Here is a 22,027-nt window from a genome sequence, read left to right as displayed (position 1 = left end):
CGACCCTCTCTCGCTCTACCGCACCTGCTGTCTCGACCTCTAAATGCTTGGCTATGAAAAGCCAACTGACATTTACTCCTGAGGTGCTGACCTGTTGCACCCTTCATAACCACTGTGACTATTATTTGACACTGCTGGTCATCTATGAGCGTTTGAACATCTTGAAGAATGATCTAGCCTTAAATGGTCGTGTACTGTTATAATCTCCACCAGGCATAGCCAGAAGGGGACTGGCCACCCCTCAGAGCCTGGTTCCACTCTAGATTTCTTCCTAGGTTCCTGCCTTTCTTGGGAGTTTTTCCTAGCCACCATGCACCTACATCGCTTGCTCTTTGGGGTTTTAGGCTGGGTTTCTGCATAAGCACTTTGTGACATCTGCTGATGTAAAACGTTTTTTTCTAAATACATTTGATTGATTGATAAAGGAACTTTTAATCAAATTCTCCATTGCTGATTGCTAATTTCAAATGTTTTGATAATTGGTATCACATTAGCCTAACACATAATGGCTGTATATAATGTGGATTGAATTATGTGTCAGGGTCCTCACAATTATCTGGGTTCAATGGCCCCTCTACGTGCCCATCATCAAACCTTCACTCAATGACAGCACTGATCGAGGAGGTAAACGAAAAACAAGATTCAAGAAATTAAGGCTAGAAAGCGAATGATGGTACATCATAGTCATCATCCTTGGACTCAGTAAAGGACGTTAGAGTTACAGCCTTGTCCATGAGGCCTACCCTGGGATGAATCAGCATTTTAAAGGCACGCCAAGAATATTCCCATCCCAAATGTAGAGAGCAGAGCAGAATACCTTGTAAAACACTCTGCCTTCATCCCAAATGGCACCCTATATAGTGCACTACTTTTGACCTCTGCTCTGCTCTGGGGGGTCCGATTTGGGACGCACCCTGAGACAGCCCAGGTTTTCCACAGCTCCATCTGTTCAGAAACCTATTCCCACCCCAGACAACTAAGTCATCAATGATGTCCGCTCTGAGGCATGCATGAGGTATTCACTGACGGATGAAGAACAGATTTGTCACCAACACACATTAGGCTATTCATATCCAACTAGTCTCACTGTGGCCTGGAGTTTTAGGCAGTGTGACGTAAATACTGTACAGCCTACATTATGGGATCCAATGACAGTCCCGCCAGCCTAGAGCCCCTGTCAATGTTTCAGGAGCACATTATTACTGCTCAGCATGCTGCTTTGATAACCATCTTCTCATATAACCTAGGAAGTAATACGATTCAGCTTAACAAACAGAACAGACCACAAAAACAAAACATACAAAATGAGCTTTGCAAATCATTTCTGCAGCTAGGATACTCAATTGAGTCAAATCAGCCCTCTATCTTATCAGAACAGTAGTCAGTAGACAAGAAAGTGAAGCAGTTTTTGAACTTTGTATAATTTAACTAGGGACAGAGAGACAGAGACCGAGAGAGAGAAACAAGGAAACAGACCCTGTGACAGTCAGACATCAGCAGAGCCATTCATAAAAGCATCAGCACATGACTACAAGACTGTTACATACAGCAGCACTGACCTCAATTAGGACTGAGCCTATAAAAAGAGCCTACACAAAAGGCCTACTGTATAAACAACATATTCATTTCCTTGTAGTAGCCATCTCTCAAAGCATACAAGTGTTCCTCTATCTCTCCCTAGTTTGTGATTGTTTGAAATGTACTACTATTTAGCCTTTGTAATAACAACAACAATTTCCTTATATACCAAGTCTATCAATCAGAGCTACAAATAAGAAATGCGTGAGGAGCCGGAGCCTTGCAGTGCCAAAGTAAACTCCCTAAAAATGCCAGAAGACAGACAGCCTTTGACTAAAAGGCGGTAAACACTGGTTCCAAATAGAGAAGCAACTCTAAGCCGTCAGAGAACCAAATCTCCACCACATTAAATTGCATAACACAGCCGCAGATTTACACCAGTGTTTCCCTTATATTAATGTAGCAGCGGCCCCTGGAAAAAAATACACACACACACACACACACATTCTTCCAAGACATGGTTTTAAATGGATAGTCATTGGCTCAATAACAGCAAGCCATTGGCCTCCTCTAGTAGTAATGTCCCCCCCTCAATTGGGTAAATCTATAGCAACGCAGCTGAACAACTAGTAGATCAAAGCACAACACACTCTGCAGTGCTCTGTGAAGCTGAAAATACAATCCAGTTAGGAATTCTAACCACATTCAAATCCACCAGTCAAAGCCTAAAACAGTATCACAAAAACCCAACAACAATTATGCACACAAAAAGCATCAAGCTGGGTAAATATTACTGGGTACCTGGGCATCATTGTGCGTCTGCCAGTCTTTCCCCTACACTCCCCCAGAGCGTGGCTAAGAATACACTGAACTAAATGCACACAACATGAGACAGTCAGGTGATCTTTGCGCTGTGCTGGACAAAGGCATCCAGGCACAGCCCACTGGGCAGGCGTCTTGTCCCCCTCTGAAGCTGAAGAAAGAGACCGGCAGAGCCATCCACTGGAGGACTTCACAGGGAATAATCTGTCCTCTTCATTGTGACCTCAAACAGCCCTCCCTCCCACCGGACTGGCACAAGCTACTCAGGCCATTGGCACACACTGTGTGACTGTGTACTTATGTCGTTCAAAACTGGGAACTTGGAAATATCAGACTTCCGAGCGTTCAAGACAACTGGGAACCCAGGGGGAAAAAACAAGCTCCGACTAGGAAAAAAAAATTTGAACAGTCATCCAACTGGGAATTCCAAGTCGGAAACTCAGGCATCTTTCTGGAGCTCTGACTTTCCAACCTGAAGATCATTGACGTTATGATTTGACATAGATAATCAACCTATGAAACATAATGGTGCTTTCAAGACAAAAACTAACACTTGTGTCACTTTTTCTATGTCTGATGTGGGGGTCGTTTTTGAATCCACAGCAGGTACTTTTCCAGTGCAGTATTCTGGTGAACCGAGCCAGCTAGGCTATATTATAACACTCTGGGCTGAAAATTAAACCCTGCTTTGGGACATGGTTGGCTAGAATAGCCTAATCACGCTTTCTTGTGGGTGAAAGAGTACACCTGCTTACCCCTCGTCATTGTCCACTCCAACACAGTAACTGGATCTGTGGGCAACACACACACAGTCTACTAGTTTTGCACGATACACCATACAACTGTTCAGCACTAGAATTTGTTACGTTCAGTACTTCTGTCAATTATTTCTCACGTGATTGAGAGGATCAAGTTTGAAGAGACTCCTTCTATGCAAATGTTGATCAGTACAATAAAATGATATGTTCTCCTAACTGTTGCCAATAAAATAAGTCCTAAATGGAAGGGATTGTTTGTAATCGGTTGCCCCATAAAATTAGCCGAAACAAGCTCAATAACTCAATGCATACACACACTCCTATTGAATAATATGCATCCACCTGTATTGACTTACCCAGTTTATCAAGATATTTACCATTCAAATAAACCACTAGCATTGTTGTTTTGTAGTTAGATTGGTAAAAGTCCCATTGGCTGTACAATTGTATAATTGATTAATTAATAAATGGTTGTCTTAAAAAAATCAAATGTAACGATATTGAAATCAAAAGATGCCCAATGATTAAACAGAGCAGTAGCTGAGTTCAAATACCATTCTGTGACTATGGAAAATACGCCTGTTTCTTTGTTGTGGTATTGTTTTGGTCTTGTTGGTAGAGTATTGTGGTATATTAACAACACTGACCCCTATTACAAATTAAATAGTCAGGGCCTTTTACCTCACTCACCCCATTCTGAGTGTGTGTGTCTGTGTGACCCCTCGAAGAGTGTCAAGATGTGAAACCCCTCTCTCTGGGGCAGGGGTCAGAGGGCACTGGAAGAAGTGGGAATCCTCTCTCCATTCTCTCACAACCCCAGAGAAGCCAGAAGATGCTAAACACACACAGGCTTCAAATGTTCAAATCAGCATCTGTTTACTTTCTTTGACAACAGGAATGACTAGATACTACTAAACCGTTTCTTTCAACGGCCCTACCTTAGCTGGCTCACAGACACCTGACCGACAACCTGTTGTGTCTCCTTGGTTTCAGCCAGGTGAGCACTCACTTCTGCATTCCACACTCACATGATCTAATGAGTCACATGATCCATGAGTATGTGTGGATGACATCACATCTCCAGGCCAACCATGTTCAACCACTGATTTTCAACAGATTGGAATCCAGAGGAAATCATAAACCCAAGGTCTGTGTGTCTATGACTGAGTGGATCATGCTCCTTCGTGAGTGTGTAAGAATGTTGTGTAATGTGTTTACTTTACACCAGTGGAGGCTGCAGAGGAGAGGACGGCTCATATTAATGGATGGAACGGAGCAAATGGAACAGAAAACATGGAAGCCATGCGTTTGATGTAGTTGATACCATTCCACTTATTCCGCTCCAGCCATCACCATGATCCCGTCCTCCCCAATTAAGATGCCACCAACCTCCAGTGCTTTTTGAATCTTATCAGACTTGCCAAACTAACATTCTCTCTGGGGAAAATAAAGTTAGTATATGTTACAGTGCTGAGCAAGAACTGAAAACTGTTATTGAGTTTCTTCTTTTTTTTTCAACTAATTGACCAATGTCGGATCAATTATTTGAATTCCATTTCTTTCAGCTTTTTCTCTTAACTCAATGCGCCATTTTTTTCTAGAGATAAATCAGATCAAGCCCGAACTGTGTGATGTAGTTAGGAGTTGTAGTTTCCAACATGCCAATATTATACAAAGTTTAGCGCAGAAAACATGGTCATTAACTACAAAGAACATAATCCACTGCGCACCTACTTGTCCGGTATGTGTGTTTCTTTAATGCCTGCTATGTTATGTTAGTGTGGGGCAGACATGGACAGAGACAGAGACAGAAGAATGTATGTGTGTTTCTTTAATGCCTGCTACGTTATGTTAGTGTGGGCAGACATGGACAGACAGAGACAGAAGAATGTATGTGTGTTTCTTTAATGCCTGCTATGTTATGTTAGTGTGGGCAGACATGGACAGAGACAGAAGAATGTATATGTGTTTCTTTAATGCCTGCTACGTTATGTTAGTGTGGGCCAGATATGGACAGAGACAGAGACAGAAGAATGTATGTGTGTTTCTTTAATGCCTGCTACGTTATGTTAGTGTGGGGCAGACATGGACAGAGACAGAAGAATGCATGATCAAGAGGTATCTCTACCTGAAAATAAATGATCTAAGTGATTGATAGTAGGCACACAGCGATCATAAAAGTATGCCTTATTTACTTTGAAGAACTACTAAAATAGTAATTGTCAGACAGCAGCTCTATGATGAGATGCCATAGAAATTAAATAGTCATCCAATAAAACTAATGTAATATACACAACTGAAATATTTTATTAAAGTAACGTGAATAAATGGTTAACTATTTTGCTCATTAAGGATAAACCATTTTTTAAGGACAGTAACTGTAAAGGGACAGTTAGTATCTTTGTGCCAAGACAGACAACAGATGGTACAGCCTATGATTAAACAAGTAAGCTAATATATCCAGGGAATGCATGATTTATATTTTGATGTGCAACCTGTCAAAATAGGATTCAGAATGATCAGATTTACTTCTGACTCTCCAGAGATGAATTTGCCGACATCATTGTGCATAGGCCAGGGGCATTTAACTCTTGTCAAACTCATTCCACGGAGGGATGAGTGTCTGCAGGTTCACTCCTCCTTTGAACTTGATTGATGAATTAAGGTCACTGATGAGTAAAGAACTCCCCTCACCTAGTTGTCTAGGTCTTAAATGAAAGGAAAAAACAAAACCAGCAGGCACTAGGCCTTCCATGGAATGAGTTTGAAACCTCTGCCCTACAAGGGCCGAAGGAGCCTGCTGGTTTTCTGTTTTACCTGGTAATTAAAACCGTCTTTGTCCCACAATTGCATTTTTTACTATTTATTTTATCTGCAGGAATCTGCAAAAATGACCGACCCAATGTCGTTGTAGGTCATTTTCGGTTTATCTTCGCATCTCTAGTTATTTTCAAGACACTAAAGACTTGTGCCAGAGCAGATCAACAACATCTGCATCATTCAGGACTTTTGCTTTGTGGGAAGGTGTTAAAGTTCACAGTTATCCATTGTCATGTAAATTAAAGCTGAAGAGGTACCAGTGGCCATGCCTTGGCTCTAAGTTAGAGCAGGTCCACTGGAACCATTGACCATTGAGACACGGGTGCCGGCTTGCGTAGATAGAAAAGTCACTCTTTTGGGTAAAACACTGGTGTAAATCCTCATTGGAAATGCTGCATAAAAGCTCCTACAATACTGACAGTCTCAATCAGTACCCAGTTGCACAGGGCGGGGTCGAGACCCAGGGTCTCGAGCTTGATGACGAGCTTGGAGGGTACTATGGTGTTGAATGCCGAGCTGTAGTCAATGAACAGCATTCTCACATAGGTATTCCTCTTGTCCAGATGGGTTAGGGCAGTGTGCAGTGTGGTTGAGATTGCATCGTCTGTGGACCTATTTGGGCGGTAAGCAAATTGGAGTGGGTCTAGGGTGTCTGTAAACACACCGGCCAGCTGGTCTGCGCATGCTCTGAGGGCGCGGCTGGGGATGCCGTCTGGGCCTGCAGCCTTGCGAGGGTTAACACGTTTAAATGTCTTACTCACCTCGGCTGCAGTGAAGGAGAGACCGCAAGTTTTCGTTGCAGGCCGTGTCAGTGGCACTGTATTGTCCTCAAAGCGGGCAAAAAAGTTATTTAGTCTGCCTGGGAGCAGGACATCCTGGTCCGTGACTGGGCTGGATTTCTTCCTGTAGTCCGTGATTGACTGTAGAAAGTTTCACACGAATGCTGCCATCAATCCACGGTTTCTGGTTAGGGAATGTTTTAATCGTTGCTATGGGAACGACATCTTCAACGCACGTTCTAATGAACTCGCACACCGAATCAAAGTAGGCATTCAGACGACTGTGGTTCCATCCCAAATGGCACCCTATTCCCTTTATAGTGCACTACTTTTGACCAGGGCTCAATAGGCCCTGGTCAAAAGTAGTGCACTATAAAGGGAATAGGGTGCAATTTGGGATGGAACCAGGGTAATAGCACACTTTCTGGTTAGATTTGATAATCCCATAAATTCAGCACTGTGTCTGTCTAAAGATAACACTGCCACCTCACACCGTCTATGATATGGGACTCTCTCCGAAGTAGGGTAGGGCTATATTACATTCTGAGAGGCCTTTAACTTTTCATATCAGTCTATGGAGTGTAACATCAAACATGATTCATAGTCTGAATCATGCTGTAATGGTCCACACCCTGCAACACTACACCAAAAGGACACTGCCAGTACCATGGCCCTATTATGCAAAAACTGTATTAGCTGTGATAAAAGTAATTATTGATCAACAATGGATATTGTTAGCCTAGTAATAATAATTCAATAGCTACATATGAATGTTAGGCAAAGTAACAGACAGTATGTGCAAAATCAGAAAGCTCTTTGTGCATACTAGCTTAGATCCATTTAGAGACCACAGTCAAAGCAAGGGCCAATAGATCTCTAGTCAAAAGTATTGCACAAGCCTATATAGGGAATATGGTGCCCTTTGGGACACAACTTCTGATTGACAATTCTGGGATACAGCGAACAGGGTTTCTGGCAAAGTTAGTATTAAAACCAAAATTGGAATTAAGAGAGATTAAAACCAAGAAAAAAAATGCAGGTACACTTAAAACAAAAAAAAACAGGTTTTCAAAGGCTTTGGATGTGGTTTATGAAGAAACCCTGGTTGTGCTGCTAACTAACAGCATGGAAGAGTTCCAGAAATATGCCTAATAGGTTAAACAATTGTACATTTGATAGCCTAAATCTCACACAAATAGGCTGATGAATAGGATAGTATTTTAATTCAAGGTAGTAGGGCTGACCCCAATTCGTCGACTGGTCAATTGTTATTTGTTTTGTGTTACTGCTCAACTAAAACACACACACACAAACACACACACACACAGTACCAGTCAAAAGTTTTAGAACACCTACTACTCATGGATTTTTCTTTAATTTGACTTTTTCTATTATATTCGTAGAATAATAGTTTAGACATCAAAACTATTAAATAACATATGGAATCATGCAGTAACTAAAAAAGAAACAAATCAACATGTTTTAGATTCTTCAAAGTAGCCACCCTTTGCCTTGATGACAGCTTTGCACACTCTTGGAACTCTGTCAACCAGCTTCACCTGGAATGCTTTTACAACAGCCTTGAAGGGAGTTCCCACATATGCTAATCACTTGTTGGCTGCTTGTCCTTCACTTTGCGGTCCAACTCATCCCAAACCATCTCAATTGGGTTGAGATCGGATGATTGTGGAGGCCAAGTCATCTGATGCAGCACTCCATCACTCTCCTTCTTGGTCAAATAGCCCTTACACAGCCTGGAGGTGTGCTGGGTCATTGTCCTGTTGAAAAACAAATGATAGTCCCACTAAACGCAAACCTGATGGGACGGCGTATCGCTGCAGAATGCTGTGGTAGCCATGCTGGTTAAGTGTGCCTTGAATTCTAAATAAATCACCAACAGTGGCACCAGCAATGCACCCCCACACCTCCTATTCCATGCTTCATGGTGGGAACCACACATGCGGAGATCATCCATTCACCTACTCTGCGTCTCACAAAGACATGGCGTTTGAAACCAAAAATCTCAAATTTGGTCTCATCAGACCAAAGGACAGATTTCCACCGGTCTAATGTCCATTGCTTGTTTCTTATTGGTGTCCTTTAGTATGGGTTTCTTTGCAGCAATTTGACCATGAAGGCCTGATTCATGCTGTCTCTGAACAGTTGATGTTTGTATTTATTTGGGCTGCAATCTGAGGTGCAGATAACTCGAATGAACTTATCCTCTGCAGCAGAGGTAACTCCAGGTCTTCCATTCCTGTGGCGGTCCTCACGAGAGCCAGTTCCATCATAGCACTTGATGGTTTTTGCAACTGCACTTGAAGAAACTTTCCATATTGACTGACCTTCATGTCTTAAAATAACAATGGACTGTCATCTCTTTGCTTATTTCAGCTTTTCTTGCCATAATATGGACTTGGTCTTTTACCAAATAGGGCTATCTTCTGTATATCACCAACATAACTGATTGGCTCAAAGAAAGAAATTCCACATATTAACTTTTAACACCTGTTAATTTAAATGCATTCCAAGTGACTACCTCGTGAAGCTGGTTGAGAGAATGCCAAGAGTTTGCAAAGCTGTCATCAAGACAAAGGGTGGCTATTTGAAGAATCTCAAATATAAAATATTTTGATTTGTTTAACACTTTCTTTGGTTACTACATGATTCCATATGTGTTGTTTCTTAGTTTTGATGTCTTCACTATTACTCTACAATGTATAAAATAGTAAAAAATAAAAATCCTGGAATGAGTAGGTGTCCAAAACTTTGACTGGTACACTCAGTGTGAAAGGTGAAAAGTCATTCTCTAATCCAGTGGAAACGTCATAAAATAGGCCGGCCTGATTACTTTTATCAGTGCTTGACTTGGACTGAAATATGTTCCGGTACTCATTTTGGGTGCTGGTACTGTTTCTATTTAGGTGCAGGAGCACCACAACACTTTTGAGCAAATATAATTTAAAAAGGAACAGGAGCTCAAGCAGTAGAACATTTGAGGTGCCGGTACTCAGCTCCGGTGAGCTCCTGCTCAAGTCCAGCACAGCTTCTTATCCCTTGCGCAAATAGCCTACAGCTGTGTCTGTCCTGAGCTCAGGAAACTGTGGGCCCAGAATATTTTATACAATGTTGCTAGCAAAGCACAAGCTTTGGCTGGACCCAAGTTGATACAATGTTTCAAGTTGGTTGCAGACAGGCCATGTGTAGCCAATGTGTAGCCAATGTTTTACATCAGGATATTTTCTACCGGCAGGCTGCAATGTTATTTGTTGGCTTTATGTAGGCTTTTTTTGATTTTATTTTTTTACATAGTTGGCAATAGAAGTAATTTTAGGTTTGTATCATTTTCATTTAGATATAATTTTGATTAATCACATGACAATGATTGAGATATAAAGACATTATAAATGAAACTGTTTCAAGAAAATGTGCATATGAAAACCATAAGTGGAGAGCAGATTGGTAGAAATAAGATAAATTGGCATTCCGCATGAGAAGGTTGCCGACTCCCCATGTAGCCTATTACCGGCAACTTCAGGAGAGTAATGGCAGAATCTGCGAAAGTCAGGAGGACAATAGTTGGGTCTAGACCTCTTGCGCCCCCTTGAGGCATTTGTCTTATTTCACACCGTAAGCTTAAAGCATCAGACAATGCATATAGTTGATTTTATTAAAAAACATGTCCATATATTGAGAAATACGTGGTCAGACATTTTGACCGAACAATTGGTCAAAAGAACTGACAACTTTCTGTTGAACAAGACAGCCCTAAGTTAAAGGAAAGTATGTATTGGTGTTTGTTTGCCCATTGACACAATCCCAAAATGTTTTGCTTGTCAGCAATCAAGTTTTCATGACATGTAACTTTAAAAATACATTAATCCTCGCATGATGCAATTTGCATCATATGACACAAAACGCAGCATCATATTATGCAAAATGCAAAGTATAGGGTGACTTCTGTATTTTGAAAGTTACATATCTTGAAAACTTGATTGCTGACCAGCAAAACATTTTGGGATTGCGTCAACAATGGACTAATGAAATTAATACCAAAAGATTGGGTGGAGTTTTCCCATTAAGGGATGGGGCTGGAGAAAAATAAATATATCTTTACCATGACTGCTGTTCTGAGAACTCCGGGCCACTTAAAATAGCCTGTATAGGAAGAACATGTCGACAAGCTGTCTGCTGAGATGCAACACACTCACTAGCCAAACTCATATTATTTTTTATTTTTTTTTAAATACAAGGTAGCCAAACCAATTACTCAAAACAGGGGAAGGAGGACATTGGGAATAAAAAAGCAATAACTTTCCCTCATCTAACCTGGCAGTTACTTTTATAGATTGTGACTGACTGGGGAATACAGACATGTGATACTCTGGCAGACATGATTGATGATCCCTCACATGACACACACACTGTTTTGAAACTATGTGCAGAGGGCCAGGAGAAGGAACTTGAGCATAGATTTCTCCTCTCTCAACCAATTTCACTACTATAGCTAAAGGCTTAATAGACAAACAGAAATTGAAAATATCAGTTTGGCATTCATAATCTACAGTTATCTGGCTGGGGAAGGAGCAGTGTGTTAAGTCCACACGTCAGGCTGTGCTGTGGTTTCAGGAAGGAAGTTTGCAACAGGGGCAGGCAGGGGAGCAAACAAAGCCCCTGGGTGGGACCTCTCAGCAATGTACAGTATGCTGCTCTTGGGTCACTCATAGCCAAGGAAATATGAGCGCTGTTTAGGTTTTCCTCAGAGGATCAGCCAACCTGCTGCCCTGCCTGGTATTCTTAGGGAGGGACAGTGCATTGATGTGGCAGTGCTGTTCCAGGCCCAGTCCAACAGAGACTCCTTAACATGAACTTTTCCTTACTTGTCTCAGATTGATACACGACTATGGGTTTAGAGAAGAGCCGTTGAGAAGTAGGCGGCACAGTGACATCTCACTCCCAAGCATGTTTGCGCCCTCACAAACTGCTCCAGATGAGAAGTTTGCTCAGAAAGGTAATTCACAAAATCTTAAGGCTCAATCACAGGTGTCAGTATCGGAGTAGTGTCACTGTCAGAAAAGCAAATTAATTAAATTAGACACCAAAGTGTTGCTTCTTCAGACCTGTGCTGGAGTGAGTGTTACAGTGAACTATCTGTCAGTCCTGCATGTCTGATAAACGAAGCCTGTGTGCCAAAGAAATGTACTGTCGTGTGAGCCAGAATGGGAATAGTAAGCCATGCCCCAATTGAAGTCAAAGGGCAAAATGCACTACGCTCCATTTATCTATCACAGACAAATATTTTTGGCTGTAGAATGTGGTTGACACATATAGGTGAGGGTACTTAGCATCGGAGGGTCTCATGAGCAACACAAATAGAATCCAACTGACATTTTTCTTCACATTTAAATTATAGGCCTATAATTCAAACATTCAATATTTTGGCATGACATAGATGACATCCAAAAAAAATGACATGGCAGTATTTAAGAATTTATAAAAAAATATTTCCCAATGCGCAGTAACAGAAGGTCAATGCCACCAATGCTTTGTAATTTCATGGGAATCAGAGAAAGTAAAGCACAACTACAGTATTTACAGAGCCTTCACAGTGCAACATCAGTTAACCAGCCATCTAGGTGTCAGAGGCCCATTGAACAGTCACGTGCACCGTTGCACGTACAGAGCTACTGTGCCTGCGACTGGGTACAGTAGCATGCATGCACGTTGTACTTGGCACCAAGTGATGATAATAATCTTGAATTGTAGCTAGCTAGTTATGCATTCTTGTTGTTTGTGTACACTGATATTAAACATAATTCTAATAATGTATTTCACTGCAAGTAAACGCGACAAAGAAACCCTGTCCAGCACAACACAAAATATTATCATTAGATTCAAGTAATTTCCAACAAAACAGTAGAGGCATTGCCATATTTTCTACAAAGACCCAGTCTTTCTCAAGCGATTTCACGATGTGATTGGCGTGGGTTAGCTAACTTAATTAGCAGGTGGCAATAATTAAGGTCATTTTACAGCTGTCGTTATCAGAACGGTAGGTGGTTAAAACACGTTGCATATTACGGATTGCATAACTGTATCTTAATACCTAATACTCCGGACAACTTCTGCTCCACTTGCACAAGAGAATGAGCTGCTCAACTAACGTTAACTAGCCAGCTAACGTTAGCTACAGCTTGCAGTTTAATGTAGATAGCATGCGCACAAACCTGAACGCGGGGTCCTCTTTGTTGCATCTTGGGGGCGGCGAAATTGAATTTCTTTTATTAAAAAGTTTCTGAAAAAGAGTTGGAGGCATTTTAGAAAGTCTCGCTTTCTTCCAAATCCAAGTGCAGCCTTAGTTCCTTAAAACTAACCCCATTTGTGGCAGAGTCATATGACAGGCATTAGTCACACGAACTGCTTGGAAACCCACTACAGTTTTCTGATTGGACGTCGATCCACTGCTCCTTCTCGAAAACACTTGATTGGATGATATTTTTAGCCAAACACCACGTGGTCAAAATAATCACTCTGTTTACGTTTTGGCTGAAAGTTCGAACACAAGACACCAAATAAAAATGTACATTCAACACCTAAAACATTATAAATAATTTGTATACATCACAATCCAATTCTATGCCTGAAATATATTTCACATGTTTAGTCAAATAATAAGCTCAAATACAGCAGAACTGTAATTTGATCAATTTATTATGTTAATTAAATAAAACATTTACATTATCTACATTATATATTACAGCAACAGAATTTCATTTTTTAAATATATTTTTTTAACCACAACAACCTGTCTGTCCATGGACTGAAAACCTTTAGGGATCAGAAGTGTCCTAAAAGAGAATGAATAAAATGGGTATTGTGAGATTAATGCTTAGAGAAAATGGCATGTAAGATAAGGTTAAAATGTTAGCTTCAGACAATGTGGTTTGTTTGCTTTCTCACCTGTATTGATGACAGCTTTTACAAGTTGTGGTAGCTTTACTTCCTGGAGGATTGGAAGTGGTACACTTTGCACAGATGGTTCAGCCCTTTAACTACTTGGTACTTATATCTTTGAACTGCAGAGTGAATAAAGCACAATATTCAATAACAATGAAAATGGAAAAAAGTAACAGCAGATCAATCAAACTCAACCATTTTTATAAATCATAAAAACAAAACTGTATAATATTTAATGGATAGGGCAGCAGGGATTTCTCCCGGGTAGGAAAAAACTTGAGCCCAATTTACAGTTAATAACTAGAGCCAATAGCTTTTCCTGGGGCGGATTACCTACAGAAACTGTATACTGTTTGAAAACGGAAGCAAACAGAGCATTTTACATTAACATTTTAGTCATTTAGCAGACACTCTTATCCAGAGCGACTTACAGTAGTGAGTGAATAAATGTTCATACTTTTTTCTGTACTGGTCCCACCATACCAACTTAGCCACACAGGAGCAAAGCGAGAGTTTCTATTCAAGTAGGTCCCTCCCCGTTTTGTTCAGTTTGCTTCCATTTAAGAAAGGTTTTGTCACAGAATTAGCTAAATGAATACACCCCAGGTCCGGTCACATTGGTCAGGAAAAACTCCTGGCCCTACCTATGGAAATACTTGAGAGGACGCAATGAAAGGTCTCGAGAAGAGGGGCATGGGTAATGACTAGGTCTGCAAAGGGCTGTCAGAAATTTCCCATGGGAAGTTAAGCCCGGGAATTTTGCTTAAATTCTTCAAAAAAAGTTAGCTAATAACAAGTGAACCTTTTTAGTGGGATACACTAGGCAATTCTACATCTTGTGGCATATTTTGGTTAAACTATCCCCAATTCAATAGAATTGCAACCCTCTGCATTCACAGTGCATTCTTCCATCACATGTACAGCTGATTCTCAAGATCTTGCACACTAATGAGATGCTATTGAGCTCACACTACTACACTGTCTGAGCCAAGAACTACATGCTTTCTGGTTTTGATTACAATACTGGCTGGGGTGAATATATTTTATATGACATACAGTGCCTTGCGAAAGTATTCGCCCCCCTTGAACTTTGCGACCTTTTGCCACATTTCAGGCTTCAAACATAAAGATATAAAACTGTATTTTTTTGTGAAGAATCAACAACAAGTGGGACACAATCATGAAGTGGAACGACATTTATTGGATATTTCAAACTTTTTTAACAAATCAAAAACTGAAAAATTGGGCGTGCAAAATTATTCAGCCCCCTACTTTGTAGCGCCACCTTTTGCTGCGATTACAGCTGTAAGTCGCTTGGGGTATGTCTCTATCAGTTTTGCACATCGAGAGACTGACATTTTTTCCCATTCCTCCTTGCAAAACAGCTCGAGCTCAGTGAGGTTGGATGGAGAGCATTTGTGAACAGCAGTTTTCAGTTCTTTCCACAGATTCTCGATTGGATTCAGGTCTGGACTTTGACTTGGCCATTCTAACACCTGGATGTTTATTTTTGAACCATTCCATTGTAGATTTTGCTTTATGTTTTAGATCATTGTCTTGTTGGAAGACAAATCTCCGTCCCAGTATCAGGTCTTTTGCAGACTCCATCAGGTTTTCTTCCAGAATGGTCCTGTATTTGGCTCCATCCATCTGCCCATCAATTTTAACCATCTTCCCTGTCCCTGCTGAAGAAAAGCAGGCCCAAACCATGATGCTGCCACCACCATGTTTGACAGTGGGGATGGTGTGTTCAGCTGTGTTGCTTTTACGCCAAACATAACGTTTTGCATTGTTGCCAAAAAGTTCAATTTTGGTTTCATCTGACCAGAGCACATTCTTCCACATGTTTGGTGTGTCTCCCAGGTGGCTTGTGGCAAACTTTAAATGACACTTTTTATGGATATCTTTAAGAAATGGCTTTCTTCTTGCCACTCTTCCATAATGGCCAGATTTGTGCAATATACGACTGATTGTAGTCCTATGGACAGAGTCTCCCACCTCAGTTGTAGATCTCTGCAGTTCATCCAGAGTGATCATGGGCCTCTTGGCTGCATCTCTGATCAGTCTTCTCCTTGTATGAGCTGAAAGTTTAGAGGGACGGCCAGGTCTTGGTAGATTTGCAGTGGTCTGATACTCCTTCCATTTCAATATTATCGCTTGCACAGTGCTCCTTGGGATGTTTAAAGCTTGGGAAATCTTTTTGTATCCAAATCCGGCTTTAAACTTTAAACTTCACAACAGTATCTCGGACCTGCCTGGTGTGTTCCTTGTTCTTCATGATGCTCTCTGCGCTTATAACGGACCTCTGAGACTATCACAGTGCAGGTGCATTTATACGGAGACTTGATTACACACAGGTGTTGTATTTATCATCATTAGTCATTTAGGTCAACATTGGATCATTCAGAGATCCTCACTGAACTTCTGGAGAGAGTTTGCTGCACTGAAAGTAAAGGGGCTGAATAATTTTGCACGCCCAATTTTTCAGTTTTTGATTTGTTAAAAAAGTTTGAAATATCCAATAAATGTCGTTCCACTTCATGATTGTGTCCCACTTGTTGTTGATTCTTCACAAAAAAATACAGTTTTATATCTTTATGTTTGAAGCCTGAAATGTGGCAAAAGGTCGCAAAGTTCAAGGGGGCCGAATATTTTCGCAAGGCACTGTACATGATTTTTTGTTAACTAGTAAATAGTAGCCTACAGTGTTTAAATAATTTCTAACTTGTTTAACAATTTCTGCTAGTTAGTTTTTGCTACCATGTGGGTTTTAGCTTGCTTGAGCCTGCTAACTGAGGAGTGTTAATTCACCTGTTTCCATACGTTGCATTTTAAAACATTTCTTACAAAGGAGTTGTTTAATCTAACTGCTTAACTATTTATCTGTACATGGAATTGTATTTATTTTTATTTTACACATTTTTTCTAATCTTTACAGGAAAATGCCACAGGCACTATCTGATGTGTGAAGACATTTCACTACGGCTAATGTAGAAGGAAAAGCTGTGTACATTTGCAAATACTGTGCCAAATCATATGTGAAGAATGCAACAAAGATGCAGAATCATCTAGCCAAGTGCATAAAGTTCCCTCAGCTCTCACAACAAGCAACCTCTGACAAAAGTCCCTCTTCTATTTGAGGTGAAAATGATGAATCAGACACCTTATCGATAGCAACAGCTCATGGTCCTCCTGGAATCAGAAGTTTTTTTGACTCAATGGAGGAACAGAGTCAGAGAAATGCTGATGAATGTCTTGCTTGAGCCGTGTATGCAACTGGTTCACCTCTGATGCTCACAGGCAATGTGTATTGGAAGAGATTTCTGAATGTACTTTGCCCAGAATACCCCCTTCAACCAAACATGCTTTATCTACTCATTTGTTGGATGCAGAGTTCAACAGAGTTCAGGTGAAGGTCAAGCAAATCATAGAGAAAGCAGACTATTGCAATTATCTCTGATGGGTGGTTGAATGTTAGTGGGCAAGGAATAATTAACTACATCTCCACCCCTCAACCAGTATTCTATAAGAGCACAGACAATGGACAGTCACACCAGTCTCTACATTGCAGATGAAGGCAGTCATCAATGACCTTGGACCACAGATGGTATTTGCACTGGTGACAGACAATGATGAGAACATGAAGGATGCTTGGTCTAAAGTGGAAGAGTCCTACCCTCACATCACACCCATTGGCTGTGCTGCTCATGCATTGAATCTGCTCCTCAAGGACATCATGGCACTGAAAACAATGGATACACTCTACAATAGAGCCAAGGAAATGGTTAGGTATGTGAAGGGTCATCAAGTTATAGCAGCAATCTACCTCACCAAGCAAAGTGAGAAGAATAATAGCACCACATTGAAGCTACCCAGCAGCACACTTTGGGTGGTGTTATCATCATGTTTGACAGTCTCCTGGAGGGGAAGGAGTTTCTCCAAGAATATGACCATATCACAGTCTGCCGATATGGACATGCCCATTAAGAGGATCCTCCTGGATTATGTATTTTGGAAAATAGTGGAAAGCAGCCTGAAACTCATGAAACCTATAGCAGTAGCCATTGCATGGATTGAGGGAGACAATGCCATCCTGTCTGATGTACAGACTCTGCATGCAGATGTAAGAGAAGAAATCCGTACTGCCCTGCCCACTTCACTGTTGCTCCAAGCAGAGGAAACTGCCGTTCTGAAATACATCAAAAAGCGTGATGACTTCTGCCTGAAGCCCATACACACCGCAGTGTACATGTTGGACCTCAAGTATGCTGACAAGAGCATCCTGTCTGGTGCAGAGCTCAACAAGGCCTATGGTGTCATCACTACTGTGTCTCGCCACCTTGGCCTGGATGAGGACAAGATTCTTGGCAGTCTGGCAAAGTACACTTCCAAGCAAGGGCTTTGGGATGGAGTTACAATATGGCAGTCGTGCCAACATATCTCATCAGTCACCTGGTGGAAGTGACTTTGTGGATCTCAGGATCTCTACCCAGTTGCCTCCATCATCCTCCAAATCCCACCAACATCAGCCGTCTCAGAGCGCAACTGGTCCTTGTTTGGGAACACACACACACACCAAAGCACGCAACAGGCTGACCAATACAAGGGTTGAAAGATTGGTGGCCACCCGGGCAAATTTGAGCCTGACAACGAGCCATCGTCAACAAGGTTGGAAAGTGAAAGTGAAGATGAGGCCTCAAAGTCTGATGTTCAAGAGGTGGACATTGAGGAGGTCCAGGGAGAAGACATGGAAGCCTGAGAGGAAGACAACCAAAGCTTTAGTTTCTAGACTCATTTTACAGATGTATGTTGAAAACGTTTTTTGGGGAGATGTGATGGATCATTGGGGATCATTCAATATTCCCTTTTGTTGTTCAGTGAAATCATCCCATGTGAAGAGTCAACTTATTTAATTAAAGTTCAATTTATAACTAAAACAGGGGGGTTCTATTGGAAGGATTTAATCATTTGCAATTATGTCTACTTTTGATAAGGTAAAAGGTTTGTTTCTGTCTCCATTTAATATGGTAAATATATCCAATGCAAAAAACATCTACATTTAAATGGTATTAATATTCATATTTTTCCATGGAAAGTTTCCACCTCTGAATATACCCCAAAATGACATGTCTGCAAGACATTTTTGTCCTAGGAACCAACCATTTTACTAACATCTGCAGGATTTCATCCTATGTAGAAATTGTGCTTACCAAACATTACCCTCATCTTCAAATGTATCTGTCGAACGCCCACCAACATTGGCGAATATACTCTGGTGACGAAAAGTACCAGGACATGGTCAGTCAAACAACATACTATGAGAGCAAATTCCTGATACATGGCATCTGCAATCATCCAAAGACTGACCATTCAGAGAGAATGCTTACCCTAATGGAGGAGTACCTCTGCCTCAACTTTTGAAAGAAGGTCTCTCTTTCTTTCTCATCTGCAAAGTCAAAGAACTTGGCTTGTTCTGGTGAGTGATGTGTGGGTCTTTTCAGGACTTGAGGGACTACTTCAGGGGCAGCAGTTTCTCTGTTGTCTACTGTGTCTCTGGTCCTCTCACTGATCATGTGGTCACTGACAGGCTCCGCATTGTTCACTACCATCTTCTCAGTGGTAACAGAGTCACTAAATTTTACTCTCTTCCTGCATTTGATCTTCCTGGGTCTAATCGTCACCGGCTGTGAGAGGAGGACTTCATTACTAACTGACATTCTTACACTTGCAGATGAGCCACAGTTTTTCTTTACATGCCACTTGTAGCTCAGATAGAATCTGAGAAATACAAGACAGGTGAGTGTTTTCATACCCTTTGTGTTTTCTTTGGGACTGAGGGCACAGTTACTCCTCCAGCTAGGGGGGTGCTTTCAACTGACACATAGGCATTGAACAGCTTGTCTACAAATACATGGAAAATAAATAATCAGTTCTATATGCGTTCTCCTGCTTTTGTTCGTTTTTTTTCTCCAAAAAATAAACAAATTACTATTAGTTATTTAAAAAAATTACGATAAAATATATTATAAGCAAATACCTGAATATGTACTTATAATGGGTCGCGCTAAACGGCTGTGAACAAATAAAGGTTATTTGTTAGAATATAAATGACTATTCATTCTATGAAAAAGTCAATTTCATATCGTATACAAAGAGTCGAGCCATTCAATCAAATTGACCTTTTTTCCTGATCTTTTCCATCATTCATTTGGGAAATGTCTGCAAAGAAAAAAATATATATTTTGCGCAGATAAGGAAGCATGGAATACTAAGCCTCTCCAAGGTTGACAAGTTCTCAGGGTCCTTAAAATTAAAATAATAATAATTAAAATTACAAAAACTTGGGTTAATGTCCCAAATGGCACCATTTTCCCAAGATAGGTCTCTGGTCAAAAGTGGTGCTCTAGGTGCGCGGGTCAAAACACTAGTCTATAAAGTCAATACGGTGCCATTTGGGGTAACATCCTGTATGTCCAGCATTGTGCTGTATCTCTTACCAATGATGGAGGACAGGTTAGGAGGCTGCTGCATGTGGATGTCCTCAGCATGGCTGACATCTAGGAGAGTGGAGTTCTTTACATTCAGGTCCAACATATCCTCACTGGGGAAAGCCACTATCTCTTCTAAACCGCAAAAAAAAGATGGGATTGAAAAATCCCTGTCACTCAACTTCTTAAGGCATGAGCCGTCAGCCAGGTCTTTTTTACAGTGCCTGCTGAGTCCTAGACCAACACACACACCATAGACTTTCTCTCTGCGGAACTGCTCAGGTGAGGGCAGACTGCTGGAGCTAGTATCGCTGGAGATGTCAGCAGAGTCAGTCTCATCACAATCCAACAGGAGGGAGGAAACACCCACTTGTGAAACTGCACATAGAAAAAATATTACGTTCAATAGTAAACTTTGACCCATTTGCAATTACCAATCCAAAACATGAAGGACCAAAGTGAGCATGGGTTTATCCATTAACTGACAAAAACAAACATGTTCCTAACTCAACTTGAACCGTCTTCTGTGCTATAATGTATTGTGCTCTCCTGAAAAGAGAAAATGGAGAGTGATAAGTTAGTCGAGTGAATCAGAGTTGATGCAAACTTGTTTAATGACTTTTCACTCACAGTTCCATTTGATTCCAGCATTCTGTTCATCCAGGGAGCAGTTGACAAGACAGATCTGTTGAGGCACACATAATGGGATGTACTAGGAATGAACAGTCACGTTAATGCTAGCTACAAATCTTACCTGTCTGCATCCCAAATGGCAACCCATGGCACTGGTCAAACGTAGTTCTCTAAATGGGGAATAGGGTACCATTTGGGACTCAACCCTTATCTGATTGTTAGAAATTGGTTAACAGATGAAGCAGCTCACCTGTGATCAGTGCATGTTGACTCATTTATAGGTGACAGAACATGGCCTTTTGGCCGTGCGCAGAGAGGTTTAGGGAAGAGTCGCTTTAGTTCTGAAATTTAAACAAAAGACTTGATCAGATTGCCTGGCATCCAGACCAATTTGCTTCTGCCAGGCAAGTGATCAGCAACCATAGTAGTCAAACCTAATGATTGGCTATGAACAAGACTTAACTTCCTCTGCAAGGTAAAACCTCTGCTTGGGTATGAGTATACTACTGGGCTTGTTGAACTTTTTTGTCCACCAGTTGTGCTGCATGTACATCCGTGTGTAGCTGGATATCAGAACCTGTTTATTTCATACTTTATAGATGGCTACATCTTATCTGTGTATGAAGATACCACTTGAAGAAATCTGGGGAGAGATGGCCTGCAGGACAGGTATAATCATAGTAGCGCATACTGTCATTGAAAGGCATCCCATTTCTTACTGCCTCTTGTGAAACCTGACTTCAAAGGCGTATCGCCACTCTGCCTTCTGGAGCTGCTGCTGAGCATTCCTTCTCGTCTTGTGATGGTGTCGTCACTCCGACATTTCGAACGAACCATTCCAGCAAAAACACGATTATTCTTTGGAGAGAAAAGTTACAGTTGAATCAAAACACGAGTACGAAGCTCATTGATGCATTTACATCCACTTAATATGAAGTCAAGGTGAGCATGAACTTTCAACTTGAACGTGTTTGAGTGTCCCGATAATGACGCCTGCTAAGTTAGCTACAGTAGTTAGCTAACGGTGGCCAACGTTTGTTAATTTTTTGGCCAGGCAGGTGTTTCACTTGTTAGATTAAAGTATAAAGCCAGCAAACCAACGAATCAGAAAGATAGTTTGAACAAACAATTAGTAATTTCATTATTAAAACGTTGTCGTTGGCCATAGCTAGTTTTATTTTTTAACATTCACAAACCTTCGTAGACCTCTGGATCATCAGCAACTGCTTCTTCTGGGGTATTACCGCAGTCC

The 22,027-nt window shown here is 41.1% G+C and overlaps 2 protein-coding genes across 2 annotated transcripts in view; both read right to left on the bottom strand.

Moving 5' to 3' along the window:
- The window catches only part of LOC139418035 (folliculin-interacting protein 1-like), a 46,937-nt gene extending 33,866 nt beyond the window's left edge, over positions 1 to 13,071 (bottom strand). Inside the window, 1 exon segment of the mRNA XM_071167137.1 lies at positions 12,925 to 13,071. Coding sequence (XP_071023238.1) covers positions 12,925 to 13,013 — 89 coding nt within the window. The 5' untranslated portion in view covers positions 13,014 to 13,071.
- Positions 13,072 to 13,390: 319 nt separating this feature from the next.
- LOC139418033 (uncharacterized) lies at positions 13,391 to 22,027 on the bottom strand. Its single transcript, XM_071167131.1, has 14 exons — positions 21,972 to 22,027; positions 21,495 to 21,633; positions 21,026 to 21,116; positions 20,773 to 20,827; positions 20,655 to 20,691; positions 20,395 to 20,520; positions 20,152 to 20,277; positions 19,834 to 19,873; positions 19,692 to 19,726; positions 19,467 to 19,555; positions 19,042 to 19,338; positions 18,865 to 18,926; positions 13,658 to 13,773; positions 13,391 to 13,545 (listed from the first exon to the last, which is right to left on the bottom strand). Exons 1-13 carry the CDS (start codon positions 21,990 to 21,992, stop codon positions 13,761 to 13,763), a joined length of 1,131 nt encoding a protein of 376 aa, XP_071023232.1. The 5' UTR covers positions 21,993 to 22,027; the 3' UTR covers positions 13,391 to 13,545; positions 13,658 to 13,760.

This window comes from Oncorhynchus clarkii, chromosome 10 (assembly GCF_045791955.1).
Source record: "Oncorhynchus clarkii lewisi isolate Uvic-CL-2024 chromosome 10, UVic_Ocla_1.0, whole genome shotgun sequence".
Taxonomy (NCBI): Eukaryota; Metazoa; Chordata; class Actinopteri; order Salmoniformes; family Salmonidae; genus Oncorhynchus; species Oncorhynchus clarkii.
Note: the sequence above shows the minus strand (reverse complement) of the source record. Positions and strands in the feature narration are given on the sequence as shown.